General features: G+C 37.1%; 2 protein-coding genes across 2 annotated transcripts in view; one reads left to right on the plus strand and one right to left on the minus strand.

Annotated features, from left to right (window-relative positions):
• Nucleotides 1-11,886: 11,886 nt before the first annotated feature.
• Nucleotides 11,887-26,802, plus strand: part of ASIC5 (acid sensing ion channel subunit family member 5) — a 29,034-nt gene continuing 14,118 nt past the window's right edge. Inside the window, exons 1-3 of the mRNA XM_032332701.1 lie at nt 11,887-12,188; nt 21,305-21,542; nt 23,442-23,567. Coding sequence (XP_032188592.1) covers nt 11,887-12,188; nt 21,305-21,542; nt 23,442-23,567 — 666 coding nt within the window. The remainder of the gene's footprint in view (nt 12,189-21,304; nt 21,543-23,441; nt 23,568-26,802) is intronic.
• LOC116584408 (methionine-R-sulfoxide reductase B2, mitochondrial-like) lies at nt 24,844-26,007 on the minus strand. Its single transcript, XM_032332702.1, has one exon. The coding sequence runs from the start codon at nt 26,001-26,003 to the stop codon at nt 25,461-25,463; it is 543 nt and encodes a 180-aa protein (XP_032188593.1). The 5' UTR covers nt 26,004-26,007; the 3' UTR covers nt 24,844-25,460.

The following is a 26,802-nucleotide window of genomic DNA, read 5'->3' on the forward strand; positions in this document are numbered from 1 at the left end:
CAGCACCCACTCCCTCATCCCACCCAACCACCATGCACGCATTATTCCCAATACCTGAAGCAAGAATAAATATAAATTGGATCATGTCATTCTTCAGACAAACCTACAGAAATTCTCCATTTTATGAAAATAAAAGATAAAACCTTCACAGTGGTCTACAAGCCCAGCATTATATGTCCTCTCATTACCCTTCCGACCCTCTCTCCTCTCTTTCTCTTACTACAGTCCACCTACTCTGGCTACTTTGCTCCCCATCAAAAGCAAGTAGCTTCTACCCAGGCCCTTGGCTCTAGCTAGGCAGAATGCCTAGAATGTTCTTCTCCTCTCTAGTAATTCCTTAGTAGTCCTCAAGACTGTTCAGATTTGACCTTTCCAAGTATGTCTACCCTGCCTACCCCACTTTTAACAATAATTGACACCCCCTCTTCAAACTGACAACTCTTGATCTCTCTTGTCATGTTTTATTTCTTTTTTTTTTTCCATAGCACATTTCCTATTCCATCTTGTTAGGTAACTTACTGGTAATTAGGTTTATTGTCATCTCTACTAAACTAGAGGCTCCACAAAAACAGGGATATTTGTTTTGCTCATTGGTGAATCCTCCACAGCTGGAAGCAATATTGGGCCATACTAGTTATTTTATCTTTGTTGAATGAAGATAAATATCCCTGGGAGTTCAATGCTAACCCCAAGTACAATGTAAAAATATTTTTCATTATTCTTGATTTACAGAAAATGTTACAAAGAATTTGGCCTTAGACTATGACACAGATGTTCATGAATTTTCTTGCCATTGCAATAACATTTATTTTGAAAAACTCTTTTCTATCTATTCTAGCATTCAACTTGGTTGTCACACTTTTTTTTTTTTTTTTTTTTTTTTTGGGTCTTTGTCATAAAGCTGCACAAAGGTTTCATCCCACATACCACCTCAGCGGTCACCTTTGAAAGACATAGCTGAACTAGGCTATATCATCAGGCTTAAAATTCTTGTATTTGCCAAGGAACCACACAGCTTTTTATAAATTCTCACTTAAAATTCATCTGATTTCTCTTCAGCCTATGTGCTAAGAGAGCTATTACAAATCACCACAAATGTGGTCACTTAAAACAACAGAAATTTATTATCTCACAGTTCTCTAGAAGTTTTAAATCAAAGCATTGTGAGGAACATATTCCCATTGAAGCTTCCAGGGGAGAATTCTTCCTTGCCTCCTCTAGCTTCTGGTGGCTCCTGGAGTCCCTTGGCTTGTGAGCATGTCATTGCAATCTCTGCCTCTGTATTCACATGGCTTCTTCTGTGTATGTCTCTGTGTCTACCTCTTCTTCTCTTCTCTCTATAAAGACACAGAATATTCAGGGCACCTGGGTGGCTCAGTAAGTTAAGCCTCTGCCTTCAGCTCAGGTCATGGTCTCAGGGTCCTGGGGTGGAGTCCCGCATCGGGCTCTCTGCTCAGCGGGGAGCCTGCTTCCCCCTCTCTGTCTGCCTGCCTCTCTGCCTACTTGTGCTCTCTCCATCTCTGTCAAATAAATAAATAAAATCTTTTTAAAAAATTAAAAAATTTTTAAAAAAATTTTAAAGGACACTAAATATTGGATTTAGAGTCCCCCTTAAATACAGAATGATTTCATGTTGAGATCTTTATCAAATAACATCTACAAAGACTCTATTTCCAAATTAAGGTTTATTGAGGTTCCAAGTGAACAAGAATTTGAAAGGAAACTACCCCACTGTAGTGTATAAATCCAGATGGTTAAAATTTTTGTAATCATTTATATTTTATTATTCATCATGATTTGTGCCTCTTGAATGTTCAACTTTTAAATTTTGCCATCTTTGAGTTGTGTTTTTGTTTTCTTTTGCTTTCTTTTTTGTAAGATACACTCTGCACACAACTTATAACTTTTTTTTTTTAGAATAGTCCTCAAAGGTATAGAAACAATGACAAATAAATATTTTTGTTCTAAGTAGTTGGAAGCAAATTCATTTCTCTCAAATGTTCTGTTGCACAAAAAGATAAGCAAATAGAGTAAAAAAAAAAAAACAAGGAAAAGAAAGAAAGAAAGAAAGAAAGAAAGAAAGAAAGAAAGAAAGAAAGACAAACCCATAAAATTGCTGCTAGAATGTTTGTATAATTGGACCCTGTCCAGATTACCTTGACCCATGTGCTGTATGGACACAGAATTTTGCAACTTCCTGGCCCTACCAGTTAAGCATTAGTGGAGTCCTTCCCCTTACCTCAACCAATAACAGGAAAATTTTCAATACTGTGAAGAAAACCACAGAGGTGTATAAACAGAGGCTGTTTCACTGATGGTCTGCTGCAGTGGAGTGACCAACAGAAACCTCCCACAGACTGAGCCAATAGTAGACCACAGCAGAGGAATTGAGTAAGAAACCCACAAGCAGATTTCTCAAAAGCCTTTCATTTTCAGAAAAGCTGCCAGCTAGGGATGGGCTGTTTTTTTTTGTTTGTTTGTTTGTTTGTTTTTTTAAGATTTTATTTATTTATTTGACAGACAGAGATCACAAGTAGGCAGAGAGGCAGGCAGAAAGAGAGGGAGAGACAGGCTCCCTGCTGAGTACAGAGCCTGATGCAGGGCTTTATCCCAGGACCCTGGGATCATGAACTGAGCCACCCAGGCACCCCAGGGATGGGCTTTTTAAATACATGGATAATTAGAATAGATCCATGGTACATTTAATATATGTCTGTTAATGATAATATCATAGATATGTAACATTTTATTGTGTATATTACTTCTGCATAAATTATAAAGTGGTTCCTTCCTATATTTGAAGATCTAGGGTGAACATTTCATTCAATCAATATATGAAAACATACATCAGAAGAATTCTGTTTGGAGAACAATTTCAACATCTTATTAGACAGCACCCAGGTAACCAGAAAGATTAAAGAAATACATAATACGCTCTTCACAGTTGTTTTGATCCAAGAAGTTTGGTTTCTAGTACATCTTCTAGAAAACTATAAAATAAATAAGGCATAAGCAAATCGTTGAATAATCGTTGAATTATTTAAAAGGAAATCCATAAGTTAGCATATCTATATGTTGGCTTACTTATACTTTTCCTAACAACCCAAATAACTGAGAGCTGAGATGACCATGAATCCTACCTCTTCTTCTACAACTATTGATTTTATTGCCTTTAATTGATTAATCTGAGCCTGGAACATCACAAGTTTGTCTTCTCAATTTGACAGTGTTTTTCTTCTAAAACATATTTGAGTTACTAGCTTTTAATTGAAGAGTATAAAGTTTAGTAAGTCCTTCCAGAAAAAGGTGCCGATTTAAAGAATCCCTTCAATGAGTAACCACAGGACTATGATTTCATGTATAGAACAATAAAACAATCCATTGGTTAAAAAAGAAGCAGGGAAATCAGAAACTAATACTCTTTTTTGCAGAAGAATGCCAACAAAAATACAAAAATAATGCCAGGAGGAGGATATCATCATTTTAGAAACACCAGAGCAATAATTAATTCAGACAAGAGTTGTTGATTTATTTTAAAATTCATTCCATGACAAGTTGGGAACAAGACATCCTAACCTTAGAGAATCGCTCCCAGGATTACTCATTAATTATAAAAGGGAACAAGTACATTTACAAAGGACAAATCTGACAGACAGAAGCTTAACCAAGAGATCAACTGTGCTGCCACCAGTAAAGGAGAAACTGAGATCACGTGCTTCTTGATGTGCTACTTTGTGAAGAACACACATCACGTTTGTGGCTCTCCAGTGGCCGTTCATTATTTGACCTGAATCTGATCAAGAAGAAAAAACTATACAAGCAAGAAGTGAGAGGAGTTCCACAAAATACCTGACACCGACTCTTCAAAAATAGCAATGTAAGAAGAAGACAAAATAAACTGATGCCTATGGAGGTGACTGAGTGGCTCAGTGGGTTAAGCCTCTGCCTTCAGCTCGGGTCAGTATCTCAGAGCCCTGTATCCGGCTCTTTGCTCAGCAGGGAGACTTCTTCCCTCTCTCTCTGCCTGCTTCTCTGCCTACTTGTTAACTCTCTCTGTGTCAAATAAATAAATAAAGTCTTAAAAAAAAAAAGAAATTTAAAAAAACTGATGTCTAGGAAACTGTTCTGGATTACAGGCAACTAAATAGACATGACAACTGAATGCAACCCATGATCCTTGATAGGATTCTGGATTGGGAAAGTAAAACGTTATAAATTAAATATCTTCTGTTTGGAGAAGCACTTGGAAATTCTGAGAATGGAGTGCATAATGAGTAATGGTGTTGTATCAGCGTAAATCTTCCTAAATGAGATTTCTATATCGTATTGCTGAAGAAGGATTGTTCTTTTTCCCCCTAAGAGATAAAGAGGATGATGCATTTAGAAGTGAAGATAAAGCAAATGTTGGAAAATGTTAACAATTATTGAATTCTAGTAAAGAATATTTAGGTATCCATCGTACAGTTCTTGCAACGTTAGTATAAGTTTGCACTTTTATTTTTTATTCTTTAAAAAAATTTTTTTTAAATTTATTTGAGAGAGAGAAAGAGAGGAGGCGGGGGGACAGAGAGAGAATGACAAAGAATCCAAGTGGACTCCACACTGATCGAGAAGCCCGACGGTGTCTTGACATGGGGCTCCATCTCTCAAGCCTGAGATCATGACCTCAGCAGATACTAAGAGTAGGATGCTTAACCACCAGGATCCCAGTTTGCACTTTTAAAAATAAAAGGTTGGAAAAAATTACACTAATTTTCTAATGTTAATGTGTGTCATGAGGAAAATACGAGGCTGGGAAAATTTTCTATACCTTCACAATATTTATTGACTGCCTCCTACCTGCCAGGCATGTTTCCAAAGTCAGACAGATCAGCAAACCAAATAGACAAGGAGCCCTGCTTTTCTGGAACTTCTGTTCTCTTGCCTCATGTCTGAGCTGCCTTCTCTGTTACATGGGTGAGGGCGGGGGTGGCAATAGGGTTAGACTTGGTGATGTCTATCGTGAGGTCCCTTTCTACACTAAATGCTGTCTTTTAAGATGCATGGATTTATTTGTGTTGAATAGATGTGATATGGTGGCTAATTTTTTTTCCACTTAGTGTTTTAGAAAAGATTATAGTGCATCGAATACACAAACACTAACTCACAACACTTACACACAAGTTGTAACAGAAAAATAGCCATATAACTTCTGCTTTTTGTATTATTATCAACCAAAGCAAGACGCCATCAGATTATTTATTGAAAATATGCTAATTTGTAAGTACGCTTTGGTTTTTCTTCCCAAAGTTATTAAGAAAAAATATCTATTTCTAATAAAAGAAAAAGTATTCTTCACCTTCTCTTCCTTTGCAGATCCTGTATTCTTTTTCAAATCTGTCTAAATATAAAAAGAAAAAAAATGCATCACTATTAATGGTTATGCACAGTCCTAAACAAAATGTAAAATACAGTTTTTTTTTAATTTTTAATTTTTAAAATTTCTTTTCAGTGTACCAGAATTCATTGTTTATGCACCACACCCAGTGCTCCATGCAACACGTGCCCTCTGTAATACCCAGCACCAGGCTCACCCAACCTCCCACCTCCCACTCTTTCAAAACCATCAGATTGTTTTTCAGAGTCCATAGTCTCTCATGGTTCATCTCCCTCTCCAATTTTCCCCAACTCACTTCTCTCCATCTCCCCATGTCCTCTGTGTTATTTCTTATGCTCCACAAATAAGTGAAATCATATGATAATTGACTCTCTCTGCTTGACTTATTTCACTCAGCATAATCTCTTCCAGTCCCATCCATATTGATACAAAAGTTAGGTATTCATCCTTTTGATGGAGGCATAATACTCCATAGTGTATATGGACCACATCTTCCTTATCCATTCGTCCGTTGAAGGGCATCTTGGTTCTTTCCACGGTTTGGTGACCATGGCCATTGCTGCTATGAACATTGGGGTACAGATGGCCCTTCTTTTCACGACATCTGTATCTTTGGGGTAAATACCCAGTAGTGCAATTGCAGGGTCATAGGGAAGTTCTATTTTTAATTTCTTAAAAAATCTCCACATTGTTTTCCAAAGTGGCTATACCAACTTTCATTCCCACCAACAGTGTAAGAGGGTTCCACTTTCTCCACAGCCTCTCTAACACACGTTGTTTACTGTCTTGTTAATTTTGGCCATTCTAGCTGGTGTAAAGTGGTATCTCAATGTGGTTTTGATTTGAATCTCCCTGATGGCTACTGATGATGAACATTTTTTCATGTGTCTGATAGCCATTTGTCTGTCTTCATTGGAGAAGTGTCCGTTCATGTCTTCTGCCCATTTTTTGACATGATTATCTGTTTTGTGCGTGTTGAGTTTGAGAAGTTCTTTATAGATCCTGGATATGAGCCTTTTGTCTGTACTGTCATTTGTGAATATCTTCTCCCATTCTGTGAGTTGCCTTTTTGTTTTGTTGACTGTTTCCTTTGCTGTGCAGAAGCGAAGACCCAAAAATTCATTTTCGCTTTTGTTTCCTTTGCCTTTGGAGACATATCTTGAAAGAAGTTGCTGTGGCAGATATCGAAGAGGTTACTGCCTATGTTCTCCTCTATGATCCTGATGGATTCCTGCCTCACATTGAGGTCTTTTATCTATTTTGGGTTTATCTTTGTGTATGGTGTAAGAGAATGGTCTTCTACATATAGCTGTCCAATTTCCCCAACACCATTTATTAAAGGGACTGTCTTTTTTCCACTGTATATAAAATACAGAGTTTTAATTCAAAGCTAAATTTAAAAGCAGTAGCCAAATATGATTTTAAAATAACTTTAGATATATGCCAGTTCAATAGGATCGACATTTTTATGAAAAACACGTGAATTTTTTTAAAAGTAGAATTTATAGGAAATATTTGAAAAGGGCACATTTGTGTGTTTATATAATTGATACTGGGCCAGAATATACTTCTCTAGACATTGGATAAAATTCTTATTGTGGTTTACGTTATGGATTCAAATTCAGGGTCAGATGAGATGTTTTGTGCTTTTTTTTTTCCCCCTCCTCTCCATTCTCTTTAATCGCACCTTTTGCATTTATCAATAATCACGAGTGACTTTTCTGCCATTGACCCTACTTGTGCTATTACAGTTCAGAACTCTCTAGATCCTCACTGCATTTGGTCTGCCATTTAATGTCTCACCTTTGTGTGTGTACATGCTGTGGGGTGGTGTCAGAAGGGATCTGAAAATCTATCTTTTACCAAATGTACTCATTAGGCAAATCAAGTGCAAGAAGCCAAGAAAGTAGAAGGAAAGAAAGTGGGAGCAGCTGTATTTTTAATGAGATCCCTCAGAGAGTTAAGCAAATTCAGGTGAGGCAGAAGAAATAAGGGATAACTGTGGAAAGGATCCTTGGCTTCGATTTCAATCAAACAAGGAAGAACAGGGCAGATGAGTGGGTGATTTTCTCACTAAACAGAGAAGATGGAATTTGTTTACCAGAATTGCTAATAGAGTGGGGGAGATGGTGACATAATTGCAAGCTGAAGAGAGAAGGAAAAAAGAAAGCAGCAGTGAAGAGTTCATCTTAAACTGGAGAAGAGATGAAGATCAGCGCCTGACGATGAGTGCAAGCAGGAGCAAATACTTTCATCTTTTTTTAAAATTAATTAATTATTTTCATTGTGTTATGTTAGTCACCATATAGTGCTTCATTAGTTTTTGATGTAATGTTCCATGCTTCATTGTTTGCGCACAACACCCAGTGCTTCATGCAATCCCTGCCCTGCTTAATACCCACCACTGGGCTAACACATCACCCCACCTCCCACCCTTCTGAAATGCTCATTTTTCAGTATCCAGAGTCTCTCATGGTTCACCTCCCCTTCTGATTCCCCCACTCTTCTTTATTCCCTTCCTTCTCCTAATGTCCTCCATGTTATTCCTTATGTTCCATGTGTAAGTGAAACCATATAATAATTGTCTTTCTCTTCTTGACTTAGTCCTACCAGTCTATTCACTTCTTGAATCAGCTAATGACTCTGCCCAGTGTGGTGCATAAACAATTAATTCTGAAAGACTGAAAAAAAAAAAAAAAAACCCTAAATTAAATTAAATTTTTTAAAAATCTGAAACAGTGGATAACTGAAAATTAGGCCTACTTAGCACTCTAATCTTTATCTGGTTCATCTGAGAGCTCCCCAGCAGCTCTGGAAAGATGGTTAAGAGGAAGAAACAAGTCAGAATGGGAAAGGGAAGGTGATTAGGTAAGTCAGCTGTTATTCTTCTCAGGAATAGCCAAATTTTAAAACACTCTAGCTGAAGTTGTAATGTAATCCCAAAGAAGAGCTCTTTCACAGAAAAATCTATGCCTCACGAGACTGACCCTCTTCCTGAAATCTTTAATTTGTTGGGGAAGTCACTCCAGGACTTTCACTTACATCTCTTGAAATTTTTTAGTTTGCTTCCATATAACACTAGGTTTAACTTATAGTACTGAGTTTCCAATGTGTATGAAATATATCTAATCATGTTAATGGTCAGTGTTGTAAAACACTATGGCAACTCTGAAAGGCTCCCAGAGACACATGCAGTTCCTCCATTGTGTCAACAGGTAGTGTCATTCATTATACACAATCGTGTATTTTCCAGTTTATTTTTTAAAATAACAAATTCTAGTAATTTCTCAAAAATGTTAATATGAACAAATAATTTGCCTTTGTGTTTTATTGAATTTTTATGCTTCTGGAAAATCATTACTTCTGGAGGAGAGATTTTCTAATATCTTATTTTGTCATTTTCACTGATTACTATTTCTGTTTAAAACAGCTTCATTTGTATACAAAGTAACTTCAACCGGAAAAAGGCATCTTTACCCCCCAAATTTCATTCCAACTGCATTTTGAGTAAGAGTGGTATAAAAAGAGAGAGAGAGAGAGATAAAAGCAAAGGCAATTCTCATCCAGGTGCATCACTAGGCAGTTCAGGGGCGGTTCTAAAACCGCAGATTTCTGTCAGGATTCTCTCTTCCACTCTGAGAAAACGATTTCCAAATTATATTTTTTGGTTTCACTCTGAGATGGCTTCTCAACAGTCCATAAATACCCATAGCCGGTTCTGCCAGCATTTTTGGTTTGCAGATTATGCGTTTAATGAGACAAAACATAGCAACACAAACATTTAAATTGCCCCCATGTTTTACAACCTCAAGTGCTGTATTTTATATAAAGGCCACAAAATGAATATGGTTATTGGTGAAAATTGGATATACCCCAAGGACTCTGCATGCTGAACTTGAGAATGGAGCAGATTGGGAAACCAAAAGCATCTGCTGAGAAAGGTGGGTAAGGAGGCAACTCCGCAGAGCAGTTAACATGTTCATTCCTATAGGCTGGACATTAGCCAAGGGAAAGGGGGATTTATTTATTTATTTATTTTTTCATTTGGAAAGCCTGATTTCCAATATTACTTGGATATGAGTAACACAGTTTTTGTTACATAGGAAAGAAGCAATTTGTATGAGGGAGTCAAGCAAAAATAGTTTTAAAATATTGCTATGTGCTAGAATCTATTTTTTGGTTTTATTTTGTTCAGGTTTTTTGTGTGTGTGCTTTTGGGGTTTTTGGAGGAGGTTCTATTTCTCATGTGCCTATAAGTTTTATTTTTAAAATACAGCAAAACGTGTTTGATATTCCTCAAAATGCTTCTCTAAAGATCAGTGTTCAAAGCAATTATGCCACTTGGCATAATTACGTAGCATTTACTTCAGTCAGGAAAGTAAGACGTTTCTTTGCTTTGCCTGCCTGCAAAGCCGTTTATTAAACAATTTTAACCTTCCTCATGGTAATATTTCACCTTGTATCATTCATGTACAATAATAATTATTTACAAAACTCTTTTAAAAACTTAGCAAATGATTAAGAATATGCCAGTAAAATCAAAGAAATTGTAAAGGAGTAGATCTATATTAAACAAGCTGATTTTCAATAGATAAGCCTGAAACATATTTTTCAAGGTAATTCTTGCAAACAGCAATACTTTAGTTGGCCAGTTACTGGTCACTAGATTACTCTTTCCCTTCTAATAGCTTTGGGCTCTATACTAGGAAGGGTACCAGATGCCCAGAGACTTTGTCCTTCTGTAGGTCAATCCTTCATGTTTGTAACTAGTGACTAAGTAATACACAAAATAACATCGTTAAATTTATTTTGCTAGGTAATAATAATAACTACAGCTTTTCTTATATTTCCGGTTTTGCCCAGGGACAGTGTCTGTTACTTCTTACATACATTACCTAATTCAATATTAAAAACAACAGAATGTGGGAATATTACAAAATTCTCTTCTAAACTTGAGCTAATCAGATGAATACAAAATTTCCTGCTAAGTGTATAGTCTGTAAAATAATCATAATATAATTTGTATTTCTGTCCTAACACTCTGCAAATGAAATGGAGTCCCTTAGAAAACAATTATAGGTATCTTTTACATATCATGACATAAGCTCAGCCAATTGATGCAACCTATGAAGAATTAAATCATGATTTAATGATAAGCCACACTTGAAACCTTTTAGAAATAAATTGATGCTGATCAAATGACAGAAATAATGTTTCTTGAAGCAAAAAATATATAAAAGTCAATTCACTTAATTATGGCATTTGTGAGGCCTTTAAAAACTCAATGTTTAAAATCCCTTACTATTTTGCCACTTGCTGAGTCACTAGTAAATTAGCAGAATAACAAAAATAGCTAAGAAAAATTGGGTGCTTAGCATGGTTCAGATGATGTGCAAAGCCAGCGCCAAATATTATCTTATTTAATACTCCCAAACTCATGAAGCAAAGACTGTTCTCCCATCCGATGGAAGAGGAGCCATGTATTAGAAAGATTAAGGAACTTGGCACAGTGTAGACCAGGAACCTGGTATTTCTGTTTCAAAAACCATCTCATTCTCTGAGCTGTTTGCAGCCTTCTTTCAGTAAAAAACTTCTCCATGTCTTCTAGAGAAAATAAAAACAAGTGAAACCAACAAATTCAGAATATGTTATATATTGCCAGGTAAAAATATGGTCTACCTTTATCAGTCCTTATCAATCAATATAAATAAACATGAGTTCATTGATTATTGATAGTTTGGAAAAAATTCACTTTCTCAAGAGTCTGAAGATAGACTGCTTCACTGATGACACAACTTTAAATATTCTGGACTAAATTAGCCAGCTGAAGCAAAATAGACATGTTTTGAAGCCTATGGAGCTACAGAAGATCAGCCTCACAATACATTACTGTAGGACCCAAATTAACTGAAGGTCAGGTTGCCTTTTAACCCCACTTATTACCCTTTAACCCCACTTATTAGCTTCGTTGTGTTCGTGACATCTAAGGGACCTTGTGATTCTTCAACAAGAAACTGTATTTTATTTATTCATTTATTTATTTTTAACATTTTATTTGTTTATTTGAGAGAAAGCGCACACTCACGGGTCACTCAAGTGGCAGGGGAGAGGCAGAGAGAGAGGGAGAAGCAGACTCCCTGCTGAGCAGGGACCTCCCCCCACCCCCCAACTAGATTCCAGGACTCTGGGATCTTGACCTGAGCTGATGGCAGACTTCGGGTCTGTTTCTCAGGTGCCCCGAGAAATTGTATTTCAAAAATGAGAACTAATTTTTTGAAGATTATGAGTTGCAAGCCACCCATTCGATCAGACCCATGCTATCAATTCTTCTACTTCCTGATGCCTAAAGAAACCATGTAACCCAGGGTGGATTTTGAATATTGATGTATTCCAACCTAAAAAGGGTAACCTGTTTGAACTTCTTAGAGTTGTGTTTCTCACAGATAGCATTAAGGATTTCTGACTCATTACTTTTGTTTGGTTCAATATTTTGGTAAACTTAAGGACTCATGGAAAAGATAAAGCTATGCCTTTCAAAGAAACCGCTGCCCTCTCCCACTGATCGAAAGAAGTTTGACCATGACTTTGCCATCTCCACTTCCTTTCACGGGGTGCACAACATCGTTCATAACCAGAGCAAAATTCGCAAGCTGATCTGGTTGGTGGTAGTCTTGGGCTCAGTCTCACTCGTTGTATGGCAGATCTACAGCCGCTTGGTCAACTACTTCACATGGCCCACCACGACGTCGATAGAGGTTCAGTATGTCGAAAAGATTGACTTCCCAGCTGTGACGTTTTGCAATTTAAACAGGTAAAAATTCTTCTTTAAGTAGTAATAAGTCTCTACAACATTGCTCATATAACCTTTCTTGTGTCACTGACAATAGAGTTTTATCATGTGATAGTTAATGTACCTAAACCCATCAACTTCTTAAATTATACCTAAAAACCCAAATATAGAAGGGGAAAGAAGCTTATTTGGTTTCTTCTTTCTTTTATTCTGTCTTTCTTTCTGTAATTATTTACTAGACATCATACCAAACCCTGTGGCTAGATCAATGTAAAAGTCTGGATCTTTGCACTTAAAGAGTTTGTTAATTCGCAAAAAAGGAGAGAAGCATATACAGTCCCAATGCAACATGTATGATCGTTGCTCTGAAAGCACAAGGGACAGGCTGTGTCCAGGGTGTCATGGAAGTCCGAGTATCAAGGATGCCCTACACATGTGCTTAATAACAGTTTCTAGGTGGAGATGAGGAAGAACGGTACAAAAGTAATTTAGAGACAGGGCATGTTCCAGTGCATTTGTGATTAGATCCTTAATATAACAGAGGCAGACCAGCTTCACAAACCTGGGACCTGTGCAGTCACACAGGGCCCTGAGCTCAGGTCACTTGGGGTAATGCTCTGCTATTCTTGAATCCTTAACTACAACTCCCTCCAGAAAATAGCAATTCAACAACTACACTACATCTCCTGTAGGAGCGTAGCCGTTCCCCTTGAGGCCTTCCAGAGATAACCCTATACTTGCCTCCTATGGATGAGCCTGAAAGGTCACATGTAGGATTTTTTTGGGGGGTGGTGGTGGTGATTTCCTAGAACCACCCCTGATCAATCTTCTGAGCTTCAACTTTTGTATGTATAAATTATAACTATATAATATTATCTACACATGTTTGCTGTTACATTAGATGAGATAATATATACACCATTTTGTCTCATTCCTGGGATCTTCCTCAGACAGGTGTTCCATATGTATTGGATATTATAGCACATTTGTGTGACTGCTAGATAGGTATCAAGATGTGTATCAAGGTCCCAAAGAGTAAAAGCAAATCAACCCCCTCCCCCAGAGATTTTCAGTACTATTGCCTATGTTAAGTGGTCTGTGTTCTAATACAAGCAAAGATTAGTGGAAGAGATCTGTTATAAAATAAAACATAGATACTATTTTGAGAATGGTAGTATGAAAAATTTCACAGATCTTCTCTTTAGAGAAACAATCATCATTGGTAAATTTTTTTTTATTTGTTTGAAAAAGCAATCATTAAGGGGTAAAACTTCAAAATTATCAAGAACTCTTATACCTCAAAGCAAACAAACAAAAATCCCCATAAAACTTAATGACCCAATTTAAAAATGTACTAAGGATTAAAATAGACATTTCTTCAGAAAAGATACAGAAATGGCCAGCAGGTATATGAAAAAAAATTCTCAATGTCACTAAACATTAGAGAAATGCAAGCAAACACCACAATTAGATACCACCTGTCAGGATGGACAAAACAAATAAAAAACAAACAACCAAAAACCAAAATCAACAACAAAAAACAAAGACAGCAAGTGTGGGTGAGGATGTGAAGAAACTGTAATATTCATACACTGTTGGTGGTAATGCACAAGGGAGCACCCACTATGGAAAACAGTGCAGAGGCTTCTCAAAGAATTGAAAATAGATTTACTGTATAATCCAACAATTTCATGTCTAAGTATACATCCAAAAGAATTTAAAACAAGATATCACAGAGATACTAACATTCCTGTACTGATTGCAATAGTATCCATAATACCTAAAATGTGGAAACAAACTAAATGCCCATTGATAGATAAGCAGATAAACAAAAATGTGTTATGTGCATACACTGATACATTATTTAGCCTTAAAGAAGAAGGAAGTTCTGCAATGAGAAACAGCATGGATACACCTTGAGGACATTATGCTAAATAAAATCAGCCAGTCGCAGAAGGGCAAATACTACATGATTCCACTTTTGTGATGTATCTGAAATAATCAAATTCATAAAACCAAAGAGTAGAATGGTGGTTGCCAAGGACTGAGGGAAAGGGAACAGAAATGGGGAGTTAGAAATCATTATGCATTAAGTTTATATGACTGTACAAGATGAAGAAGCTTTAGAGACCTGCTGGGCAACATTGTACCTATAATCAACAATACTGTTTTTTACACTTAAATTGTTAAGAGAGTAGATTTCATGTTGAGTGTTCCAGAAGGAAGAAAGTTGTTGTTGTTGTTGTTCTTTTTAATTACATAAAAAGCTTCTGCACAGCAAAGGAAACAGTCAACAAAACAAAGAGGCAACCCACAGAATGGGAGAAGATATTCACAGATGACACTACAGACAAAGGACTGATACCCAAGATCTAAAAAGAACTCCTCAAACTCAACACTCAAAAACCAGACAATCACTTTAAAAAATGGGCAGAAGACATGAATGGACACTTCTCCACAGAAGACATACAAATGGCTACTAGACACATGAAAAAAATGTTCATTCATCAAAACACATTGAGATAACCACCTTACACCAGTTAGAATGGCAAAAATTAACAAGACAGTAAACAACGTGTGTTGGAGATGATTTAGAGAAAAGGGAACCCTCTTATGCTGTTGGTGGGAATGCAAGTTGGTGCAGCCGCTTTGGAAAACAGTGTTGAGATTCCTTAAGAAATTAAAAACAGAGCTACCCTATGACCCTGCAATTACATGACTGGGTACTTACAGCAAAGATACAGATGTGGTGAAAAGAAGGGCAACCTGTACCCCAATGTTCACAGCAGCAATGGCCACAGTCACCAAACAGTGGAAAGAGCCAAGATGCCCTACTATAGCTTTTCTCAATTCAGAAAGTCCTAGCAAGGGCTCAAACACCTTGTGTCTAATGCCAAGCTTCACCCTAATCAGAAATATGTGCATGACAAAGCAAGAAAAATTTAAGGAGCCTTGATTAATTCTTAGAGTCTTTTCTGAAGTAAGGTACAATTTAATTGTGTATGGGTCTATTAGAAGCCCTGAGTTTAACAGATACCAGAATGCATTATTATAAGCTAGGATTTGATGGGTGACAGGTAAAAAGTCTTTCATAAATGGGAAAAACACAATTGTGAAGGCAGTCTCTTTTTGAACCTCATGTGAAAGTTGAAGATCTGGAAATTTATTCCCTTAAAATTGTCTGTACACGGGTATCCTCAGGTCTACACATCCCAATTTGAAGACCATTATTCTAAACTGCATTGCCTCCAATTCACATGAGAGAAAGTAAGGTGTACCGTTGCAGTTTCCTTAAAGTTACTAGTTAGGGACTGAAAAAGATGTCTGCTGTTCGCTCCTAATGTCTGTACTCTTGCTAAACTAACTTATTAGCAGGAATCAATACCTGAGTTGAGGAAATTTTGCCAAGAGATCTCAGATTATTAGGAAGAATTTAATTCTTTTTAATTTTATTTATTCATTTGACAGAGAGAGACACAGAGAGAGAGGGAACACAAGCAGGGGGAGTGGGAGAGGGAGAAGCAGGATTCCCACTGAGCAGGGAGCCTAGTGAAGGCCTCAGTCATAGGACCCTGGGATCATGACCTGAGCCAAAGGCAGACGCCCAACAACTGAGCCACCCAGGTGCCCAGGAAGGGTTTACTTTTTACCATGGGTACCAGGGGCCAGTGCAATGTATATGACAGCCTAGAGTAAATAATTTTTGTAACATTCCCCTCCTTTATATAACAAAATTATTTTCAGTTACAATATGAAATTAAACATACAGCAATAATGGCCTATATGTATTTGTTCTAAATTTTTAATTAAGTAAATATAGTACAAAAATAGGAAAGAAATAATACACTGATAATTTTTAACATTAATGTATTTTTGAAATAAAAAGGAAGACCTTTATTTTGGATCTGTTAGTGTGATGAATAATTTTAGCACTGTAGCTTCCATTTTTCAGCCTTTTGCAAATTTGTCAATGGTTTCATCAAAATTGCCTTCTTTATATATTCTTGTTCAATATTCAACACAGCTGGACTTGTTGGTATTATTTCATTCACATTTGACTGAAAAATACTTACAAATTTTAAGCCTGAAAATTTCTTTACCACAAAACAATGACTTGAACTCATCAGGATACATTTGCCAGAGATTTATAAAAATCACACCTCACAATACATTCCAGGAATTTCAAGATTGCTTTTGGTTTTGTTCCTGTGGGACCTATTCTAGTGATTCTCAGATGTTCCTGTGTCAAACATGTTCACTAAACTATCTTCAGCATAAAATTAATCACGAATTTCCATTATATTATATTTTGGGGAAAAAAACACACCTCTGAAATTTGTTTTCTTCTACTAAAGACAGAAATAAAATAAATAAAAAATAAAACCAGAAATAATGATGGGATAGAGTGAATTCGGATGTTATTTGAGCTATTGTACTAGAATGAATAACTTGAGTTCTGTTTATCTTCACAGTAGTCACTGTGCTTCTTTGTTTATTCCAAACCTACTGCTTAAATATGAGGTAAGGGATTTTAAAGGTTTTATTTATTTATCTGACAAAGAGATAAAGAGAGCACAAGTAGGAGAGTGGCAGGCAGTGGGAGAGGGAGAAGCAGGCTCCCTGCTGAGCAGGGACTCCAATGTGGGGCTCAATTCCAGGCGGGAACATGAGCTGAGCTGAAGGCTACTGCTTAACTGACTGAGCCACACAGGGGCCCCAGGGATTTTAAATAAAAGATAAAATCATGACTCTTATACAAAAATGAAATGGGCACATGTCAAAGATTTTATTTTCATAGAGTACTATAAGATACTTACATTTTCTTGTAGGAGAATCCAAACAGCAGACATTCTTCTCTATTTTTCCTCTCCATAAAATGATCTGTAAAATATATATTTCTTGCTAACACATGCTAGACTTACATCAGTTTTGATGGGATCCAATGAAGGTCTGAGTCAAGCATCAATTTGGACATCAGACGAAATGTATGCATTTGGGTCACAAAATCTGGGGATGTGTAGTTAGAGGCGTTAGCACATGCATTCATTAACTGGCTATCAATTATTAACTTATTGAAACAAAACAACACATTCTTATTACTATTTTCTTTGCCTCTTACCAGCATATGTTAAATAAAAGAGTATGGCAAACTCTAAGCAAGATTTCTAAAAGAATAGACTTGGGCAGGTTTAGAAATTCGGATTTAAGTCAAAAATACACTCAGAGCAAGACACTTTGGTGTTACACTGAACGATATGTCTCATAACTTTTTTTACTTCCTTTGTTCCAAATATTGGTAGCTTTATCCATTAAGTCTAGTTCATCGCCTAGATCACCCTCATGGTCTCAACTATTATGGTGTAATAAAGTTTTTTTTTAAAGAAAACATTCCATGCTCATGGATCAGAAGAATAAACATTGTTAAAATGTCTGTGCTGCCCAGAGCAATGTATACTTTCAACACCATCCCAATCAAAATACCAATGGTGTTTTTCAAAAAGCTGGAACAAACAATCCTAAAATTTAAATGGAACTAGATAAGACCCTAAATCTCCAAGGAAATCTTGAAAAAGCAAAACAAACCTGGGGCCATCACACTGCCTGATTTCAAGTTATATTACAAAGCTGTGATCACCAAGACAGCATGGTGCTGGCACAAAAACAGACATATAAACCAACAGAACAGAATAGAGAGCCCAGATATCAACTCTCAATTCTATTGTCAATAATCTTTGACAAAGCAGGAAAAAATATCCAATAGAAGAAAGACAATCTCTTCAATAAATGGTGCTGGGAAAACTGGACAGCCACATGCAGAATGACACTGGGCCATTCTCTCACACCATACACAAAGATAAACTCTAAATGGAAGAAAGACCTGAATGTGAGACAGGAATCCATCAAAATCCTAGAGGAGAACATAAGCAGTAACCACTTAGACATTGGCTACAGCAAATTCTTTCAAGACACATCTCCAAAGTCAAGGGAAACAAAAGTGAAAATGAACTTTTGGGACTTCATCAAGATCGAAAGCTTCTTCACGGCAAAGGAAACAGTCAAAAAAACAAAGAGGCAACCCACGGAATGGGAGAAGATATTTGCAAATGACACTGCAGACAAAGGGCTGATATCCAAGATCTATAAAAAACTTCTCAAACTCATCATCCAAAAAACAGATAATCAAGTCAAAAAATGGGCAGAAGACATGAGTAGACACTTCTCCAAAGAAGACATACAAATGGCTAACAGACACATGAAAAAATGTTCATTATCATTAGCCATCAGGGAGATTCAAATCAAAACCACACTGAGATACCACCTTACACCAATTAGAATAGCAAAAATCAACAAGGCAAGAACCAACAAATGTTGGAGAGGCTGAGGAGGAAAAGGAACTCTCCTACACTGTTGGTGGGAATGCAAATTGGCGCAGTCATTTTGGAAAACTGTGTGAAGGTTCCTCAAAAAATTAAAAATAGAGCTATCCTATGACCCTGCAATTGCACTACTGGGTATTTACCCCCAAAGATACAGATGTAGTGAAAAGAAGGGCCATATGAACCCCAATGTTCATAACATCAATGGCCACAATATCCAATATATAGAAAGAGCCAAGATGTCCTTCAACAGAGATTGGATAAAAAAGATGTGGTCTATATACACAATGGATTATTTCTCAATCATCAGAAAGGATGAATACCCAACTTTTGTATTAACAGGGATGATACTGAAGGAGATTATGTTAAGTGAAATAAATCAAGCAGAGAAAGTCAATTAGCATATGGTTTCACTTATTTGTGGAACATAAGGAATAGCATGGAGGACGTTAAGAGAAGGGGAAAATGAAGGGGGAGAAATCAGAGTGGGAGACGAACCATGAGAGACTATGAACTCTGGGAAACAAACAAAAGGTTTTAGAAGGGAGGTGTAGGAGGATGGGTGAGCCTGGTAATGGGTATTAAGGAGGGCATGGATTACAGAGAGCACCCAGTGTTATACGAAAACAATGAATCATGGAACATTACATCAAAAACTAATGATGTACTGTATAGTGACTAACATAACACAATTAAAAAAGTATTTTAAAACGTCCTCCCTTTAACCCTATTTATCTATTGTATTTATACCTCCTACACATGTGAAAATTACTTCATTTCTCTGCATAATTGTTTTGAAAAGAATCCAATGAACATCATGGGAAGTAGTATTGACTCTCAGCCTGGGTAGAAACCCCAAAGTTGCAGGGTTTTGGAGCAGATCCCTGGCATAGTGTCATCATTCAGAGAGATGGAAAGCTGAAAGAAGTTCAAGGTCCATCCCTCAATTAGGGCTGCCACTGTGATCCCCCTCCCAAATCGCTTGCAAATGTAGACTGTTAACTCCTCAAAGATTACTAGGAACACTGCTGACCAAGAAAAGCAAGGTTTTTGGGTATACTCTTATCAGGTAGAATACCACCATGGGTTAATAGTGTCTGTAAGGAAAGGGGAAGTCAGAGGAGGATATGCATAAGAATGTAGAACATAGGCTGGTGGATTTAGACAGGCCTTCAAGGCTTATAGCTGGTTAAATAAGAGATTCTACTCGGACCTGACCGTGAAAATGGTTTCTCACCTCTAAAAAGATGTATGATGCTGGTTTGGGTGTGTTTTTTATTTTCCATGTTTTGTATGTATACTCTACCTTGACTGAGAAAGGGTTTAATGTGGCTTATAGGAGAAAGCAAAATTACATGAAAGATAAGAGAAAGTGAAGATAAAATATAAAATCTGGGACAGAAAGGAAGTCCAGGAGTGAGGTCACATTTACACAAACCCAGCACCACATGGCTCTGTGTACTTAGCAAGCAAGAATACACTCCTCGTTCTATGCTTTCTAACAACAAATTTGAATGAAGAGTATTTGTTAAGTTTCAAGGTTTATAATACTCAAAATATGAAAATATTAATCATATTTTGGAAAGTATATGGTGTATGCAAATAAACAACTATACACAAGGCAATGTGGAAATTGCTCAGTGAAAGAAGGGAATCACAGATTACTTACTGTAGTTAGGGTGAATAGATTCCTTCTCCTTTAATTGCCAGGAAAATACTTGGACAGTGATGGGGGGCATTAATTTCATGAATGTTTACATAACTTTCACTATATTCCAGACACATTTCTAAATGCTTTAAGAAAAATAACTTGACCATCAAAATAACAGTTTGAGGTAGGCTTTTAACATACCCTGATTTTACAAGTGAGAAAACTGAGTCACAGTGAGATGAAGTCACTCATTGGCTGTAACAATCAGGGCTTCCTTGGAGAACAAGAGCCCTATGAGTGACACAGAATGAATTTAGTATAAGGATTAAGTCCACTATACGTTGGGGTTGATTAAGCAGTTTTTGTAAGTCTCTTGCCTCCGTTTCTGGTGTTGGGCTTGAAATCATCAAGATCAGCAGTCAGAAAGGAAAACAGATCTGAAGGGAAGGAAGAAATAGGAACTAGAAAGGTGTGTCTCTCTGCCACCCCTGATCTCGGTAGGGTAAGCCACATGCAGGATGAACTGGCACCTTCTCCAGGTCGCACTTTGATTTGATCTGAGCGTTGAAGCAGCAGAAGGAAGCAGGAAGAGCTCCAGTCCTGGCTGTTACCCCATATCAACAAGTTGAGTCAGGAGATGTACCAGAAAGTACGTCTGAGACTGAAGTTCTTATTCTACTATCGTAACCAGATATACACAAGGAAGATGTTGGAAAATAATTCCAACATAACTGCTTTGGCAGAGTACAAAGCCACAATGACAGAGCTAGGATTCGAACCTGGGAAATCTGGCTCCTGAGTCTATATTCTTAGCAACTTTACACTCCCACTTCTCTCTTCATGTTGGGTCTTGAAGATCCATTAGGATGTATCCAGATCTAGGTCTGTAAAGTCTTCTAGGTAATTGAAATGACAAGTACAAATGCAAAGCAGATTTCAGATGTGGCAAAGACCTCTTAGGAATTCAGTTTTCCCTAAATGTATGAATGAAGGAGAAGTTAACTTTAGATAAGCTGGAGAAGCTGATAGGGCCCAGATTTTTGGTGTCTGTCCTCTAGTTAATAGACAGTCTTTGCTATGCTAAATATTGCCTTTTTTTCCCCTAATAGGTTCCAAACAGAAGCTGCAGCCAAATTTGGTATTATTTTTTTCTTATGGAATATTGTCTACAAAGTTCTCCATCTTCAGGAAATCAGATCCAATTACACTGGCTTTAAAGATGCTATTGATTTTCTCACAAGTCATCAAAACTTCAGCATTACAGAGTTTGTAAAAAAAAATGGTTTTTATCTCAACAGTAGCACACTGTTAGAATGTGACTTTTTTGGAAAGCCATGTGGCCCACAGGTAACAATTTGATATTTCTTCAAATATCATCAACATAATAAACTACTGCACTGTACTGTTTCACACGGAGATGAAGTTTACTTCCACAGAGAATCAAACAAAATTTGCTGAAAGAGGCTATTTCATTAGTTCAGCCTTATTACATCATGGGGTATAGAATACACATGAAACATACTTCTTTTTCCAAGTGATTAGGTAAGAGAAGCTAGAGAACAGAAATCTTTGATTAACTTTGTTGCAGGATAATCTCCAAAAAAATTAATGCAAGGGAATATTTTTTTAAAGATTTTATTTTATTTTATTTTTTTAAATTTTTATTTATTTATTTATTTTTTGTCAGAAAGAGTGAGCACAGGCAGACAGAGTGGCAAACAGAGGCAGAGGGAGAAGCAGGCTTCCTGCTGAGCAAGGAACCCGATGTGGGGCTCGATCCCAGGACCCTGGGATCATGACCTGAGCCGAAGGCAGAGGCTTTAACCCACTGAGGCACCCAGGTGCCCCAATGTAAAGGAATATTTTAATATTTACCATTCTTCAATAACATATTCCAAGATAGCATTTTTATTATCATTAAGGAACCAACATTGAGATTTTTTTTTTTTTGCTTGAAGGCTATAGAAAGCATTTCACAGCATTTGACTGTGCAAAGTACATATATTTCCCTAATCACTCATAACATCCTATTTTTATCCTTTATGTGATTAGTCTACATTTCAGAGAAAGTGTTGGATATCCCTGGAAACTATTAGCAAAGGGATATGTAGGGACTCTGACACCATGTTTCTAGTAGGAGCAGTTCTGTAACAGGTGTTGCTAGATGATTCCAAGTAAATGTCACAAATTCATGATTCTGAGACACAATTCCTTATTCTTCTGGTAGGCTTCCTTAGCGCATAGACCAAAAAAAAAAAAAAAAATTCTTGACAGACACCTGACTGAGATGAAGCCCTTTTCAAACTCTTAATGTAGATAAGAATTTCTTCTATGCTGCTTGTTATTTAATAAACAAATGCTCAAACTTGTCACCAAGAAAGTTTGTATTAGACATGTATTAGACAGGAATTTTTCAGGTGCAACTTACAGAAACCTACCTCTGAAAACAAAAGAGTAGAAAGAATGCATCGGGTTAATTAACAGGGAACTCTTGAGAGTAGGACTGGCTTCAGAATAGGCTCAACCAAGACACTTTGACAATATCACTAACATTCTCTCTCTCTTTATATCTTGTGACTCACATTAGTTTTTCCTCTGTGTGAATTCTCCTCACAGAGCCATGATGATTGCTGACAACCCTCACTTCTCATTATCATATGTTAACACTCCAGTATCCTCTTAATAATTCCATGCAAGACTGATTAGCTTTGTATAGGACACATGTCAGTTCCTAAACCAGTTACTGAAGTGAGGGAATAGGGTATTCAGATTGGCCCAGTTTTTATCATATGGGTGCCTATGTGGTATTGGCATTTGGAGGATACCAATGGTGGTGGCGGAGGGAACCCTCAAAGAGCCTTCTCCCTAGGTAAGAATACATGCTTCCATGAATCCTTACTAAATCACAACAAATAATTTTTAAAAACATGTTTATTTACATAAAAAATCTCAGATAATCACATATAGATTGACACAAGGATATTAAAAAAAAAACTGTTAATGAGGTAACAGTTAATTAACAGGGAACTCTTGAGAGTAGGACTGGCTTCAGAATAGGCTTTTTCCTATCCTATCCTATTTTTATCCTTTATGTGATTCCAGAATCACCACATTACCTCTTCTTTCTGATATTTCTGCATTCTCATTTAGACATCTGATTTTTTTTAAAGTTAGAACAACTTCAACTTCAAAAGTCGCCAAAATACCTAACTAATTACATTTCATTTGGTTCATTTTCATATTGAGGACTTTGCACATGTCTTCACTGAATATGGAAATTGTTTTACTTTTAATCATGGTGAAAATATTCAAGCAAAGGAAAAAGTGAGTGTCTCTGGAAGAGGCTTAAGCTTGCTCTTCAACGTCAATCAGGTACTGAACTTTCTTAAACCTTGCCAGGCATCAAACAAATAAGAATGTGCAGAGGTTTCAAAAGATTTGATCAAAATATTTTGCCCTGTCATATTGGTCCCACAGTTGGTATTATTTCAGTTTTTGTTAACCTAGCCTGAAGTCCCATGGATGCAAATATTGACATAGAGATTAAAAAATTAAAATTTAGAGGCATAATCGGGACATTTTTAACTATACTACTGACCATCATTTTCATGGCTCCAGAAATGTTCACACCACAAAATAAGGAAGCCAGAAGTTTCTCAACCACAATGTATATAGTTAATTTAAAATGACTTTATGTATTTTAATAATATTTTTAGAAAGACTTTTATGTAAAAAAGGTAACATGTTTTAGAAAGAAGTCATGCATGCACATTTGACAAACCATGGAATCTAAAGGATGACTAAAGGATGACTAAAAAAATACTCATTGTATAAAGAATGCTGTATAAATTGACTGCCTAGCCTAGTTTCTACAGACTTGTAATTGGTCCAAGAAGTCTTTAAGTGTTTAGGCCTGAGAGGCAGATGTCCAGAAACCTAAGGAATACAGTGGTTGTCAGCTTTCAAGGGTACTTGGTGTAGCTCTCCCCTCCAAGAGTAATTCTTATGTTGTATCTTACACAACTGTTTTTAGTATTATACATTCAGGGATATTCTGCTTCATTATTACGGTTTTATGTATGAAGATTCTTAAATGCTAATAAATTCGGCATCCAAAGTTATATGATTAATGTGAGGTTAAGAAGTAAACCTGGTTTCCCAAAATCCCATTAAAGTATCTTACCTCTCAATTCAAATGAATAAGGCCATGGGCTAATTTCAAAGAGTTTTTCTTTAAGGCATGTTTCATAACTTCCTCTGTATCCCACTCAAGATACTTTTGTCCTAACACAGTACTGCAACAGTATAGTGCATGTGTGTGTATGTGTGTGTGTGCATATATATATATACACACACATATATATAGTCTTATCTAAAATATTTACTTGTACTTATATTTTATTTATATTTTCAGGACACTTAAATACTAGCCATATAGTCTGTTTAGATATTATATTATGAATTTTACAAGCTAGAATTTCCCAAATATTTTTAGAATGCAATTAAAATCTGCAAACGCAAAGTAATATTCCATAAGTAAATAGCTCTTAAATACTTGCCCACACTAGCCAGTTGAGGGTTTCTTTTTTTTTTTTTTTTTTTTTTTTTTACTAAATATTTTATTTGAACATGTTTAAACTTAACTTTGTAGCCACTTTTACTCGTTATCACTGAAATCTAACAAACTCTCCTTGGAACTTATTTGCCGGTAGAAAGGATGAATCAGAATGTTCAAGACATTCTAAAATTTTGAAGAAGAATCACGCATCCCATTGATCACCATGTATGCCCCCCAAATGCGGCTCTGCCACAGTCCAAGTCCTCGGTACTTCTTTCAATGCTGGGATTGTAGATTACTCTAATCCCATATTTCCTTCCTCTTTTCTCTTGATCCATCACCTACATATGTCCACAAAGGACTTAGAGCAATGGAAAGTTCTGGGTAGTTTTGTAGGAATTTCTGGCTTGTAGTCCATTAGTTTCTTACTGTCCCCAAAGAGTCATGCCCTCTGGTCACAGGCAAAGCCTACAGAAGTCAACTGGATGGAAATGGCTGCCCCTTTGCCATTCTGTGAAATTCCACCCTCCACGTTGGAATTGGGGTTGGGTTGATTCCAGGCAAATCCGATACAGAAGTGGGGACTTGCTTGGTGCCAGCACAAACTTAGCTTACTTTGGTAGTAAATAAAACAAGTCATTCAACATACACTGAAAATTGAGGGTGTAAATGAAGCAGTGGTGACAGAAAGGGATTCTTGGAGATGGTCAGTGTCTCCTTGGTTTGAACTTCAGGGCCACACTGTTGATGCAAAACCTCTGACCACTAGGCCCAGGTCCGTCAGGAAACACATGGCCAAGGTGGGCTTCACACTGTTTGCACACAACCTCGGTGCGAGTTAATCCTAATGAGGTGTCCACACGCCTCAGGATGCTCGCGTCCCTTTCATCAGAGCCAGACGCCCCGTGTGCCTCGGAAAACGCAGGCCACCCGGAGCCGGAGCAGTACTTGTGGTCGGAACTGAAGAGTGGGCTGTCACAGCATACACAGTGATACATTCCTGACTCCTTGTTATTCAGATAGGCTCCACTGAAAGGTGGTTCGGTCCCTTTTTCTTGAGTGACATAGAACTGCTCTGGAGTCAGCTTCCTTCGCCATTCGCCCTTGCTGAGGGACGGCTCATGCTTCGTAAGAGAACCTGGGTCCTCGGGATCGACCCCCGAGCCACCGCTGACGGCTCGGCCCCTCACGGCCCGCAGGGGCGCCCCTCGAAAGGGCAAACCCCAGAGCGCACGGAGCAGGTGCGCCATGACGCCACGCCCAGTTGAGGGTTTCTTAAAGAGTCATAACAGACTGAGGAGAAACAGGGTCCTGAGCTACAAACAGAATATTAAGCATGTTTATTAAGTGTAATTACATATGCAGTTGATCCATTCATGGAAAAATATCATCATATTCCCAAACCCTTTCTTTCGTCTTATAATCTGAAATTATATCTACAGACAGTCCCTGACTTAACAATGTCTCCACTTATAATTTTTCAACCTTACAAATGGTGCAAAAGGGATATGCATGCAGTCGAAGTCATACTTCAAATTTTGAATTTGGATCTTTTCTTGGTCTAATGATATGTGGGACAATCTCTTATGATGTTGGGCTGAGGTAGCTCTCAGCTAGCCACGCTATCACCAGGTAAGTAACTGATACACTTGCAATCATACTACACCCATAGAACCATTCTGGTTCTCACTTTTGGTTTCATATGCAATAAATTACACGAGATGTTCAACATTCTACTAATAAAGAGGTTTTGTGTTAGATAATTTTGCCCAGCTCTGGGATAAAGTGAGTGCTCTAAACATGTTTAAGATAGATTAGGCTAAGCTATGATATTCTGTAAATTAGGTGTCTTAAATGCATTTTTGGTTTATGATATTTCTTCTTTACAGTGGGCTTATCAGTATGTAACCTCACTGTAAGTCAAGAAAGATCTTTAATAACAAGATACCACAAGTTTAGGGTTCTTTTTTTTCATCTGGTCTAGGATTTATTGACGAGCACTGGTGTTAAAAACATAGTGTATGTCTTCACTCTTGGGGGATATGAATT

This window comes from Mustela erminea, chromosome 2 (genome assembly GCF_009829155.1).
Source record: "Mustela erminea isolate mMusErm1 chromosome 2, mMusErm1.Pri, whole genome shotgun sequence".
NCBI classification, from domain to species: domain Eukaryota; kingdom Metazoa; phylum Chordata; class Mammalia; order Carnivora; family Mustelidae; genus Mustela; species Mustela erminea.

Excerpts from the sequence above, each read along its gene's own strand:
- LOC116584408 (XM_032332702.1), bottom strand. The coding sequence starts at position 26,003 with ATGGCGCACCTGCTCCGTGCGCTCTGGGGTTTGCCCTTTCGAGGGGCG.